The sequence below is a fragment of the Schistocerca gregaria genome, chromosome 1, assembly GCF_023897955.1.
Source record: "Schistocerca gregaria isolate iqSchGreg1 chromosome 1, iqSchGreg1.2, whole genome shotgun sequence".
NCBI lineage: Eukaryota > Metazoa > Arthropoda > Insecta > Orthoptera > Acrididae > Schistocerca > Schistocerca gregaria.
This window is the reverse complement of record NC_064920.1, coordinates 1,150,210,806-1,150,223,809: the sequence shown is the minus strand read 5'-3', so window position 1 is coordinate 1,150,223,809 and position 13,004 is coordinate 1,150,210,806. Positions and strand designations below refer to the sequence as shown.

Sequence of the window (13,004 nt, the reverse complement as noted above, 5' to 3'; positions counted from 1 at the left end):
GGATTCCTTCACTTCCTCTGCTTCATGGCATGGTCTCCAATTTTGATATTAAGTTTCTGGCTAATTCCATTTCTGCAGGTCATCATTAATTTCCGATGTTGCAGTGTCTGTACAACCAAACTTAGCAGCTTAATTCGGAACAGCACAAGCACTGCAACTTCGAAAGTGATGAAAATCTGCCGGCCGGAGTTGCCGAGCGGTTCTAGGCGCAACAGTGTGGAACCGCGAGACCGCTGCGGTCGCAGGTTCGACTCCTGCCTCGGTCATGGATACTTGTGATGTCCTTAGGTTAGTTAGATTTAAGTAGTTCTAAGTTCTTGGGGACTGATGACCTCAGAAGTTAATTCCCATAGTGCTCAGAGCCACTAATGAAAATCTGCAGAAATGAAATTAGCGAAAAACTTAACATTCGTCCGCCGACAACAAGAAAATGACTCGCAAGTAAAATGTCTCACCTATCCGGGAACATATATAATGGATGTATGAGAATAGGCTGTAGACGCATGGTTGACGACATGTAGAAGTTTGGATCTGGCCGTGAGTCGCACACGGGTAGCCAAACTGTAAGCCGACCGCTCAGGACAAGAAGGGAAATCCGAGAGAAAGGTCCTCGTCAGGCACAAATGTTCATTGTCGTCATTCCAATCTACAGCTGATGGTTGTCCATACTCACAACTGCAAATATAGTTAATGTAGCTCATTAATTACTTCTTTCTTTGACTTACTCTCAGTCCATAGATTGTGATGTTTAGACTGTTCATTACACTGAACAGATCCTGCTGTTCTTTTCCATTTCCACTGAGGCAGAAATATTATCAGCAACTCATACCATTGATATCCTTTCATCTTGAATTTTAATCCCATTCCTGAACTTTTCTTTTACTCCCGTCATTGCATCTTCAGTGTATAGAATGAATAGCAGGGGCGAAAGACTACATCTCTGTCTTATATCTTTTCCAATCCGAGCAGTTTGTTCGTGATCTTCCGTCCGTATAAGGGAAACTCCCCATCGTAACCCCACCCCCTCCCTTCCCAGATTTAGAGGTAAGTTGACACAGTGGATTGTGCTCAACAACTGAACACAGAACAAGCACGAAAATAGGAAGTAGGTGTACTGAACACAGGAAAATCGATCGGTCCAAGATCAAGATATGCAGCATCAAGAGAATTCGATCAAACTCGGCATCGTGGTTATGTGGTCACTGCGTTGGATTGCAAAAGGGGTACGCTCATCTTCAAATCACTCTACTGTAACTTTTTTTTTTTGCACAAAATTATGAGCTGCCCGTCCGGTAATTGACGTGGGCTGTTCGCTGTATTCAAATTTGTGTCTGTGTCGTGGTGTAAAGAGGAACACCCGTGCCTCCTATTTGTTCTGCAAAAGTACAACATATTATGATTCTTGTGTTCCATTTTTGAAGTTTTGACTCTTGAATTCCTTTGTTGTAAAGTAGTTCACACCCCTGTATTTCTTGTTTTCTTTTCTGTGAGAAGGCATGTGGCTTCTCTGATTATTCATCTATTCATCACAAATAGCTGTCAGCACTATGGCACTTAACATCTGAGGTCATCAGTCCCCTAGAACTTAGAACTACTTAAACCTAACTAACCTAAGGACTTCTCACACATCCATGCCCGAGGCAGGATTCTAACCTGCGACCGTAACGGTCGAGCGGTTCCAGACTGAAGCCCCTGGAGCTGCTCCTCCACAGCGGTCGGCTATTCATCACATTTACTTGCCACGGTAACGTATTCTTTTGAGTCAAAAAATCAATTTTCTTTTTAAATTCCATTTTTGGTTCCATAAAAGTGTTTATAATCCAACCCTGAAACGGTTTTTCAGAATACGGAACGGAAATGTTTGTTATTCGTGGTTGAACAAAAAAATGTACCTGCCTGAAATCGGCATTTTTCACGCACCAGTTTTTTTCTTTCGGAGGACGAGTTATTATACCGGTGTTTGGGAGGAAACACACAAAATTCAAATGAAAGTTAGATCGCGTATGTTTGGAAGTTAACCCCCAAGCATTTGCATTCTGGTGCGAAGACTGCGGAGATTGCGACTTTCCAGTCAGTGAGCAGCTTCAACGAAGGGTATTCAGCAATTCTGAAGACCATGACGACGATGGACGTCACCCTGGGTCTATTCGACACAGTTCGTCAAACATTCGGACAACCACCGGATTCAAGCGGCCGAACACCGCTTTCACCGGTCGTACGAGCGGCTCTGGAGCAGCGCAGGATGGCCCAGGTCGAGCAGAACGCCCTCTAGGAGGAAGAGGAAGGACTAGTTTATGTACCCGGAATATCAGATTGAACGTACGTTGCATAATATTGCATTTATATGTAGTCGAAAATTCAAAAGCGTTTTTCTGGAAATGAGATTTTTTTTTACCGCGTGGTATGGTAACTCAACTGAACCGATTGGCGAGATTCTTTGTTTCTAACTAAATTGTCTAGACGTTGTACCACTTTTATTCCTCCCCATCAACTAAAAATATTTTTACTTGGCCGACAAAGTCGAAAAATCGATTAAAATTCCCTATTTTTTCAAAAGGGCCTTCATTTTGTTTGGTCCAAATAACTTAAGCGAATCTTGTATAATTACCTAACGTCAACTCAATTTTTATATAAGATGAGGCGGCTGGCCTGTGACATACCACGCGTGGAGGTCTACATCGAAATTTTGTTTCGTTCCCACGACATTTTCGCCTTTACTCTTCGACATTTCCGGTCGAAAAACTTCCTGTGTGTAGAGGAAATATCAATAAACATTTTGACCCAATTTGACATTGATATCTATAACAAATCCCGAGGAAAAAATCTCAAAGAACGTGCTTTTTTCGGGCCAAAGATAGTAAACCTTCCCTTAACACGTGAGTCATTATATATAACCAACGTATAAAATGACAGTTTACAAGACTAGAGAAGGAGAACAGCCATAAGAATGACTGGATGGAAAGTTCATAATTTTATGAAAAAAAGTGGTACAAAAGAGATTTGAATACAGGTTTCGCACTTTGTATTTCAACACCGTTACCACACACAGCGACGAATACATAATCCTTCCGTTTTGCTCGATGTTCACAGTTTTTATTTTGTTTCCTTTTAAACAGTTCAGTAGACCTTCTTCTGGTTTTATGACTGATAGGTGTTAAATTTTTGACGGAATATCAACTGGGGAATTTTACCACTGATACGAGGGGAATGCGATAGCCGGCCGTTGTGGTCGAGTGGATCTAGATGCTTCAGTCTGGAACCGCGCTTCTGCTACGATCGCAGGTTCGAATCCTGGCTTGACATGGATGTGCTTGCTGTCCTTAGGTTAGTTAGGTTTAAGTAGTTCTAAGTCTAGGGGACTGATGACCACAGATGTTAAGTCCGATAGTGCTCAGAGCCATTTGAACCATTTTTGGAGTGCGATAAGGAGTTTCCCTTGTCAGTGTTTCCTCTTTCTTCGTGCACATGTTGCATATCACCCACCTTTCCCTATAGTGTACACCTATTTTCATGACAATTCGTAACATCAAGCACCATTTTATATTGTGGAATTCCCTCACACAATGGACAATAAACGTTAGTTAACTGATACCTATTGTCTCTCCTTTATCCAATAAAAGAGTTAAATTCTCAAGGATACTAGTTAAAATTTTACAATTCTCGTCATATTTCAAAGTTAACTGAATTCAGAGTTTGATTAAAAAATTTTATATTGGCAGTGAGGCAACCACCTGCACGTTTAAGCCCCCGTGAGTGCCGCCAGCTTGTCTAAGCGAACATATTGTGCGCAACGAAGCAAAGTAATTGCCCAGAAAATTGAATTAAATTTTTAATTTTTGCATGAAAATTAATTTTTAGAATCCAGTCGTTCCAGGAAGTTGGTAGACATACTCTCTCAAATGTTGCAGGTGCTACATTTAGCGCAGGCGTGTACCGAGTGCATTTCACGCTCCGCTGAAATAGGAGAATGCTGAACACTCTCTATTTCACAGTGGAGTGGATGGCGCTCGGGCTATTAAGCGCAGCGGAGTGCGGACGGGGTAAGCGCGCTCATGTTTGATTCCCTTTTTGTTCTCCTTTTTTTTTGCAGCGGCCTGCGTGGGCGGACTGAAGCTGCTGCGGCTGCAGGTGCCACAGTACAAGCTGCGCGGTGACCAGGCGCTGCTGCAGTGCCTGTACGACCTGGAGGACGACGCGCTCTACTCCGTCAAGTGGTACAAGGACGACGAGGAGTTCTACCGATACGTGCCGCGGTCGCACCCGCCGCAGCATAGCTACAAGATCGACGGCGTCAGGGTGGACGTAAGTAGTAGAGATGGGCAAAACTGTTCTTCTCAGAGATTGGATCAGAACTGTTCACTCCCTGAAATGAACTAGCTCTTTTTCATGACTCAACATTCATTCACAATAGAAAATAATTGGAAGGCACATTGCCCTTTAAACTTGGTTTATTTCAGTACCATACCTGTATTTTGATCTTATTTGATCCTATTTTGAAGTAACACAGATAGTGAGTAAGAATTTTGTATTGTTTATTGAAATTTCCATGATATGACAAAGTTTTTGATTATTGATTTATTTTGCACTATCGTGGTTGTTTGGGTGATCGGAAAATGTTGTAACTTGAGATTTACATTAACAATATATTTGACTATAATGTATTAAAATTTCATTAACCTCGTACAAATAGATAGCAAGCCATATATTATTAAAGTGAACGTTTCCTTCCGAAGACACCTAAAATCACAAAATCCGTACCAGAATAAGAAAAAAATATATATAAATTTGACTGTAAGACTAAAGTGCTGCATATAGCCTTACGCAGAATTAAAAAAACAAGGAAAATATTGGTTTATCACATTTTGTGATACATTTTTCGGTTCGCTCGTAATTAAAGCGTAAATTCGAGTGTCCACAATAAAAATCCTAGTAACAGGACTTGACAGGAACCTAATCTGATCAGTTTAAACAAATAAAAATCAAATAAAAACAAATGATGTATACATAACCTAATAATGTAATATACATAGCGGTATTACTACGAAGAACAATATCCAGTTGAGACGAACTCCGAAGCAGAGGCTCTGAGTCAAGTAGGTCGAGCCGCGAGATGTATTACTGCGTGAGCTAAGACCGCAGAGACCAGAGTGACACCTGAGTTGCTTTGCTCGACGCTCTGGCTAGAGTCGAGAACGGTGGGGTGAGCGTTGAGTGGGCGAGTTCCAAGGTGGGGGGAGCGGTGAACGGCCACCAGTCACCCGCTCCGAGACAAATCGTCCGTTCTCTTGTGAGCAGGGTGTTGCAAGTAGTTGTTATGTTCTCTGCTAGGAGGCTCTCTGTCCTGTTGCTCACATCCACTGCCCAGAGGGCAGGACGTGCGACTGAAACGATCACCGACAGAGCTGCGCCAAACACTACGCGCGGCATAGGAAGCACAGAGACGGCACAGCATACGTGAAACAGAAAATCCAATGGAGCACTGTACAATGCAGGCAGCCAAGGCAGAAGCAGGGCAGAGGCCGGCGCTGGCTGTGTTGTGTGGCGTACAGTGTGCTCTGACCAGCAGATATGCTCCCTCCCTCTCTCTCTCTCTCTCTCTCTCTCTCTCTCTCTCTCTCTCTCTGCTGTGGGAAATGTTTGGAGCTACCGTTCTTTTCTTCTGAATCACTGACCGTTCACTCCTTTGAAAGATTCAACTCTATGAATCAGTTCAGGAGCGGATCCCCCATCTCTAGTAAGTAGTCCCCCCAGCGTCGCTTTTTCCTAAGAACGAACACGAACAGTCATAACAGCAAGGAAATTCATTTTTCTTTATGAGGTTACCGATTTCCGTCTGTTATAGACCGCCTTCAGACCTCACGCCATGATTGGAGACAGTGGCAGCGAGCGGAGCAGGCGCTATGGCTCCATGAACGCAGACTACCATCATGGTGTGAGGTCTGAAAGTGGTCTAGAACAGACCAAAACCGATAACCTCATAAAAAAAGAAGTTTCTGGCGGTTGTGACTGTTCGTGTCATTTCAAAGTAATAAAAAATCATCTGTTCTCCAAGATAAATGTTCTCCAAAAACTACTGTTGCCTTTTCGTTTCACAGGGGGTGGCATTGAGAAGCTCAAATAGTGGACGCAGAGTATGGCAGCGCAGTGCAAGAAAGAGGGGTTGTAAGGTCGTCGTAGTGGGACTTACATCTGAATCTACCAAAAATTTAGAAATTACGTAACCGATTGACTTTTCTCATTTTGAGAGTACTAGAGGAGCCACGAGGTCGTTGTAATGAGACTGAACGCCCTAATATCCGAATCCACCAAAAATAAACGAATAATGTATCTGAGCGAATTATCTCATTTTGGGAGTGCAGAAGAAGCGATCTGTTTACTTGCTAAAAAATATTCAGCTGCCTATATCGCATAAAGGATTTCTTTGTGTAAGACAACCGGTACACTGTGCAAAGTGGATTATCGCTGTACGTTAATAGATGTGCTGCTGCATGCTGTGGTTTTGTGATGTAACAAGCATCTGTGAGCTATATATATATATGGACATCGAGTTTTGCACAATGTGCTACATTTTTTTTGAAACTATTATAGTTATGACAGACCTTTTATAATGCGCTGATTTTCATTCACATGGCAACTTCGCGTGAGATTTAACGTAAAATTAATACGGTTCACTATAAAAAAGACTTTTAAAAGCTGAAGATTACAGCAAAGTCTGTCGAAACCTGTTGTCTTAAATTAAGAAATGTTTTACGCTATCTAGGTTGTCGAATGTTTTTAGCGAATAATGCATCCATTTAGAATAGCAGATACAAATTCACTTGACCCCTTCCTAAGCGACAGTCTCCACGCATTCTAAACTAATTATATGAAGCAGGTGTGACTTAAATTAAAAGAAATACGCGGCACAGTCACATTAAGTGACCACCGCTTATATTCGACGTCAACGTGCAATAACCAATCAAAGACGACAGATGCCGGCACGAGAAGTGATGGTTACGTGAAGCATGTGTGTGGGGGGGGGGGGGGGGAGGGGGGAGTTGGAGGGTGGTGGGGAGGGCGAAAGGAAGTGCAGTCGTCGTCGTAATGACTTCCAAAAGGGCACGATCATTGGTTTTCGGACCAAGGGTGGAAGCATTTGAGACCCAGCTATTTGACTACCTATTTGGGTAGAGTATACCGTGCATGGCGAAATGGTGATACCCAAAACCGGTGCTGAGGTAACTGTGGAGCACCAAGGGCCATAGAAGACAAGGGTGACCGACTGTTCCAAATATGTGTACGAGCGAATCTACGTGAATTTGTTGAGCAACTGACAGATGAATGAAGGGCCTACCAACAGTGTCTCCAGAACGGTCATTCAGCAACCGTTGCTACGTACGTGACTCCGTAGCAGGAGCCTGTTTCATGCACCCATGCTGACTGCTGTTTATCGCCAGCACGCAAATATCAAAAGTGGAGGTCCACTGTATGGCGACAGGGGGCCTTTACAGATGAGCAACGTTTTATACTCCTTTGGACGGATGGGCGTTGGCGTGTAGGGCGTGAAACGTCTGGAAGCAAACACGCTTTAACACTTGGCGGAAGGGTATAGGTCGGAGGAGAGAGCGTTATGGTGTGGAGAATATTTTCGTGGTACTCCCTGAACGATCTAGTCATTCTAGAAGGCACACAATATCAATACAAGTATGCATCTATCGTTGGGGATCATGTCTACTCGTAAATGTTGTTTTTTTTTTTCTCAGCACGGGGTATCTAGGAGCAGAACAATGCAACGTGTCCCACAGCTGGCAGCGTACGTGATTCGAATAACACAAAAATGAGTTTACTGTCGTACTCCCCTGGGCACCAAATTCCCCAGATTTGAATCCAATCGCGAATCTGTGGGACCACCTCGATCAGGGCGTTCGTGCCACGGATCCTCAACCGAGAAATCAAGAACAGCTGACCACGGAACTGGAATCGACATAACTCCAATTCCATGTCAGTACCATCCAGAACATCTACCTCTCTTGCTGCACGTGGTTATGCAAGACTCTGGCAGGTGGTCTCATTAATCTGACTGGACAGTGTAGTAAGACGGGAACTGGTTTATACCTCAGTGCGGAACCGTGCACGTTCGAATCCTGCCTCGGACATGGATGTGTATGATGTCGTTAAGTGAGTTAGGTTTAAGTAGTTCTAAGTCGAGAGGACTGATGACCTCAGATGTTAAGTCCTATAATGCTCAGAGCCATTTGAACCATTTAGATTTATACCAAATAAATTAACAAGAGATGGTACGCAAAACAGGTCGGAACATTTTTGCAGAAACAATGAGAAAAGCTTGACAAATTTAAAAAACAAAAAAAATCTTCGAGGCGGGTCATTTTTACACAAGCTCGAAGTTTAGCGCACACTTTAAAGCGAGTTTTTTTTAATTGTTTCCACAACCAAACTCTGTCTCGACACCTGACAGAAAATGCGAAGAAATTCTGGTCATATGTAAAGTACACCATCACCAAGACACAGTTAGTACCTTCACGGTGCGATAGCAATAGTAACTTAACGATATCTCAGGTTATCTCAGCAGAACACTAGAAAACTCACTATGTTACTGACTACAGTGCCACTGGGGTGCAGGTACTAAACACGATTTTACGAAAATTCTCTCACCAAAGAAGACTAATGAAATATTCCAGAATTCGAATGAAGACCAGCTGCCAACCAAGTAACTTAAAATTAGATACCCTTGCTGTAGTCAAGCAACTTAAATCAATAAAGGCAAGTCGTACGGTCCATATTTTACAGCAATTACATTCCTTTTAGAGCGTGCTGATATAACAGCTCCGTACTTAGCAATCATTTAAAAACGCTCGCTCGGCGAAATATCCGTACCTAAAGACTGGAGTGTTGCACAGGTCACACCAGTGCACAAGAAAGGAAATAGCAGTGATCCGCTGAATTGTCGATCCATGTCACTTGTCTATTTGCATTAGGGTTTTGGAACCCATACTGAGTTCTAATATTATGAGTTATATCGAAGAAAACAATGTATTGACACGTAGTCAGCACGGATACACGAAATATCGTTCTTGTGAAACAACTATCTCTTTCTTCGCACGAAGTAATGAATGTTAGCGAAAGAGAACCTCAAACTAATCCCCCATATGCTTAGATTTCCAGAAGGGTTTTCACACCGTTCCTCACAGGAAACTTCTAACAAAGCGCCCTTCTATGGAGTATCTCCTCATTCTCAGTTGTGCGACTGGATTCGTGCTTTCCTGTCAGACATGTCACAGTTCATAGTAATTCACGGAAAGTCATCGAATAAACCACAAGTGATATCGACGTTTTCCAGGGTCGTCTTACCTCCAGAGACTCGCATTTTCAGTTTACGAAGCATCTCCGAAACACTAGCGAGTTGGTGGAACCTACTGCTAACACATTTAGCAGCACGGTTTTGAATAGATTCGATGTCTTCCTTTAATCCGACTCGGTAGGTATCGCGAAGAATACAATGATACTGAAGAACAGGTCACACAAATGTAGGTGAGCTATACTTTCGAAAACTCTCTCAATAACAGAAGTCGATCAGTCGCCGTCCCTATAGATCTGGTAGTGCAGTGATTACTACACTCGATTAGCATGTGGGAGGACGACGGTTCACACCCGCTTGTGGCCATCGTGATTTAGGTTCAAATTGCCTCGCAGGTTGAACCTGTGAGCGGGACCGAGACTAGAACTTGAGACATTTGCTTTACCTTGTGAGCTACCCAAGCACAACTCACAAAGGGTCCTCACTGGTCCTTCCGACTTCGAGTCTCAGCCTAGCACATAGTTTTAATCTGACACGCAGCTTCATTTCAACGCACTCTCCGCTGCAGAGTGAAAATTTCATTTTGCAATAAACTCCCAGACTGTGTCTTAGCCATGCCCTCCGGAATATGCTTTCTTCCACCAGTGCTAATTCTGCAAGTTTCGCAAGAGAGGTGCTGTGAAGTTTGGAAAATAGGGCACGAGGTACTGGCGAAAGTAAAGTTGTCAGATACGGTCGTTAGTCGTGCTTGGGTAGCTCAGACAGTAGGGTACTTGCCCATGAAAGGTAAATGTCCCGAGTCCGGCAGTATTGTATCAGTGCACACTCCGCTGCAGAGTGATAATTTCATTCTGTTTATTTAGTTTTCCGTGATTTCCTTAAATAACTTCAGGCAGATGCAGGAATGGTTCCTTCGAAAAGGCACGGCTGCTTTCCTTCCCCATCCTTCCCTAATCCGAGCTTGTGCTCAGCCTCTAATGACCTCAATGTCGACGGGACTTTAAACACTTATCTCCGCCTCCTCCTCACCTTCCCTACGTTAAGCGCTCGTTCCATTTCATATTGCTTTGCAAAGTTACGGCTACGTATTTCATCGCCGTGACTGCTTCAAGCATTAGAACATTTACATGATTATTTTTCGTACTCATCTGCATTAACTTTCATTGTCTTGCGTGTAGAGCAAAATGCAATTTGTCACACCTATTATCAATGCTGCCTAAGTAATCCTGTATGCCTACAGTCATTCGACGACAGCACTGTTAAAAAAAATGGTTCAAATGGCTCTGAGCACTATGGGACTTAACATCTATGGTCATTACTCCCCGAGAACTTAGAATTACTTCAACCTAACTAACCTAAGGACATCACACAACACCCAGTCATCACGAGCCAGAGAAAATGACAGTACTGTCTCGTATGCTGTAGCGTCATTAGCAAACAGTCGAAGGCTGCTGCCAACCCTCTACGTCATATCATTTATACAGACAGAGAACAAGAGTAGAGAAACATCAAAAAATTACCGACTGGCGATATTTTATGATTTAAGGCTTGCAGTATTTGATGAGTGAACTTATAAATAGCATTTGCAGTCTAACTGTTTTGCAAACTGTGGTAAGTAAATTGTTTATACTTAAATGTGAGAGTATTCTTGAGTACACCACTGTTTAGAACTATTTGGAAAAACACGTCAGTAGGGAAACTGCATGATAACTATTTAAGTCTTTCTTGTCATCTTTCTTATGAAGAGCTTTAACAATGACAAATTTGATATGTTTGTAAAACTTTCTTGTGCAAGTGATACCTTTCATACTCCTTCAACCACATTCTATAAACCCTTACAACCGTATCATGCGAACAGCCTACTAGTTTCGCCATTCCTGAAACCCTCATTTCCAGGTGTCGAGGTGAAATCTTCCCCTGCTCAAAGTCGCATATGTCAATGGATCTCTGCATTAGCAGGCTGTATCCCCGCTGGAATGATGCTCCATTGTCTCTACTCTATTTATGTAGTTTTTACTACTACACGACATGCTCTCAGAACCACCATATCACTTCGTTCTATGTTCCAGAGATCGTTTGAAGGATTCTGTTATGCAAATGAAGTAGAACAATTCAGTTCACGGGATGTGTAGAAGTGACTAGCATTAACATTACTGCAGATGTTATTTTTTTAGTCCTATTCACATAACTATACTTTTTTTGGTGTTTCCCAGTCTTCATGTAGAAATTCGTCAGTGTTAATAAAAGGAATTGTCCAGGAGAAATGATTTCAAGTTAGATTTAAAACTTGCTTTGCCACCTGTCAGACAATTTGGTTATTGATCAAAAGATCAATAGCTTTTGTTGATGCATATTGAACTCCTTTCTGAGCCACTGACGGCTTTAATAATAGATAGTAAAGGTCATCTTCCCCTCTAATGTTGTTGGTATGGACGTTACTATCCTTCACAAATAGTGTTGCATTGTTGATGACGAATTACATTAGCTAATATATGTACTGTGGCAGCGCACTTAAAATGCATAGCTCCTTATATAGATACCTAAATGACGTCTATCTGTAAACATTATACATTATTCTTACTACTCGCGTTTGTTAAATCAATACTTTCGTTCTAAGTGATGAGTTACCTCGCAAAACTATTCCACAATATTGAGTCGAAATATGGAAAATGTATCAGGAGGTTGATTCGTTTGTTTCCAAGATTAGCAATTATACGAAGAGGAAAAGTAGGTGAACTTCCTAACGCGTTTCTCTCATTTCAGGTTTTCATCATCACGTAAATCCAAAAATTTGGGGCATTGCACCCTATTTACTGACTCCTGCTCTTGTGCTACATCAACTGTTGGTATGACTCTGTTTGTTGTACAGATCTGAATACAGTGTGTTATTTCAAAATTCATTGAGAGTCTATTTACTGAGAACCACTTTACTATTTTTTGAAAAATATCATTTACCACTTCTTCTGTTGTTTTATTTCTAATGGGACTTACTATAACACTTTTTTTCGCGGGGAAACTACTAGTCGGGGTTGGTGAATTTAAGTGGAAGATTATTCACATATATAAGGATTGGGAGCATATCATAGTTGAACCCTGTGAGACTCCCTTTGTGATTTCTCCTTCCTACAGTTCTGACATTGAATTATTCAGCATAAGCTATTTGATTCTGTTTGTTAAGAATGAACCAAACGAACTTGGGTAAGCTCATCAGTTCCAAACACCTGAGATTTTGTAAGAGAGTAACGTAATCTACACAATCAAAAGCCTTGCAAAAAACACAAAAAATATCAACTGACTTTATTTTAGTACTTAAAGCTTGTACTACTTGATGAGCGAATGTATAAATACCATACTTAGTCAAGCTACACTTTTGGAATCCAAACTGTGATATGCGAAGTAATTTGTTTTCACTTAAGTGTGAGGCTACTGTTGAGTAAATTAAATTTTCGAATAGTTTGGTAAAATAAGTCGGAAATGAAGCTGCACGATAATTTTTTCGATCTTTCTTGTTACCTTTCCCATAAAGAGGTTTTTAGAGCTACATATTTTGGTATGTATGGAAAAATTCCCTATGTAAAATATGTGTCATTTAGTAAATTTGATAAACTTTTCAGAAATTTTTCTGAAGTCCCATCAACATCACATATGATTTTGTTTTTTACAATTTTTGTAATTCTACTAATTTCATTGAAGGAAGTCGGTGCAACTG

General features: G+C 41.7%; 1 protein-coding gene across 1 annotated transcript in view; it reads left to right on the top strand.

The window, feature by feature from the left end:
* LOC126316475 (uncharacterized) overlaps positions 1–13,004 on the top strand; it is a 223,209-nt gene that overhangs the window by 134,191 nt on the left and 76,014 nt on the right. Inside the window, exon 2 of the mRNA XM_049992757.1 lies at positions 4,091–4,302. Coding sequence (XP_049848714.1) covers positions 4,091–4,302 — 212 coding nt within the window. The remainder of the gene's footprint in view (positions 1–4,090; positions 4,303–13,004) is intronic.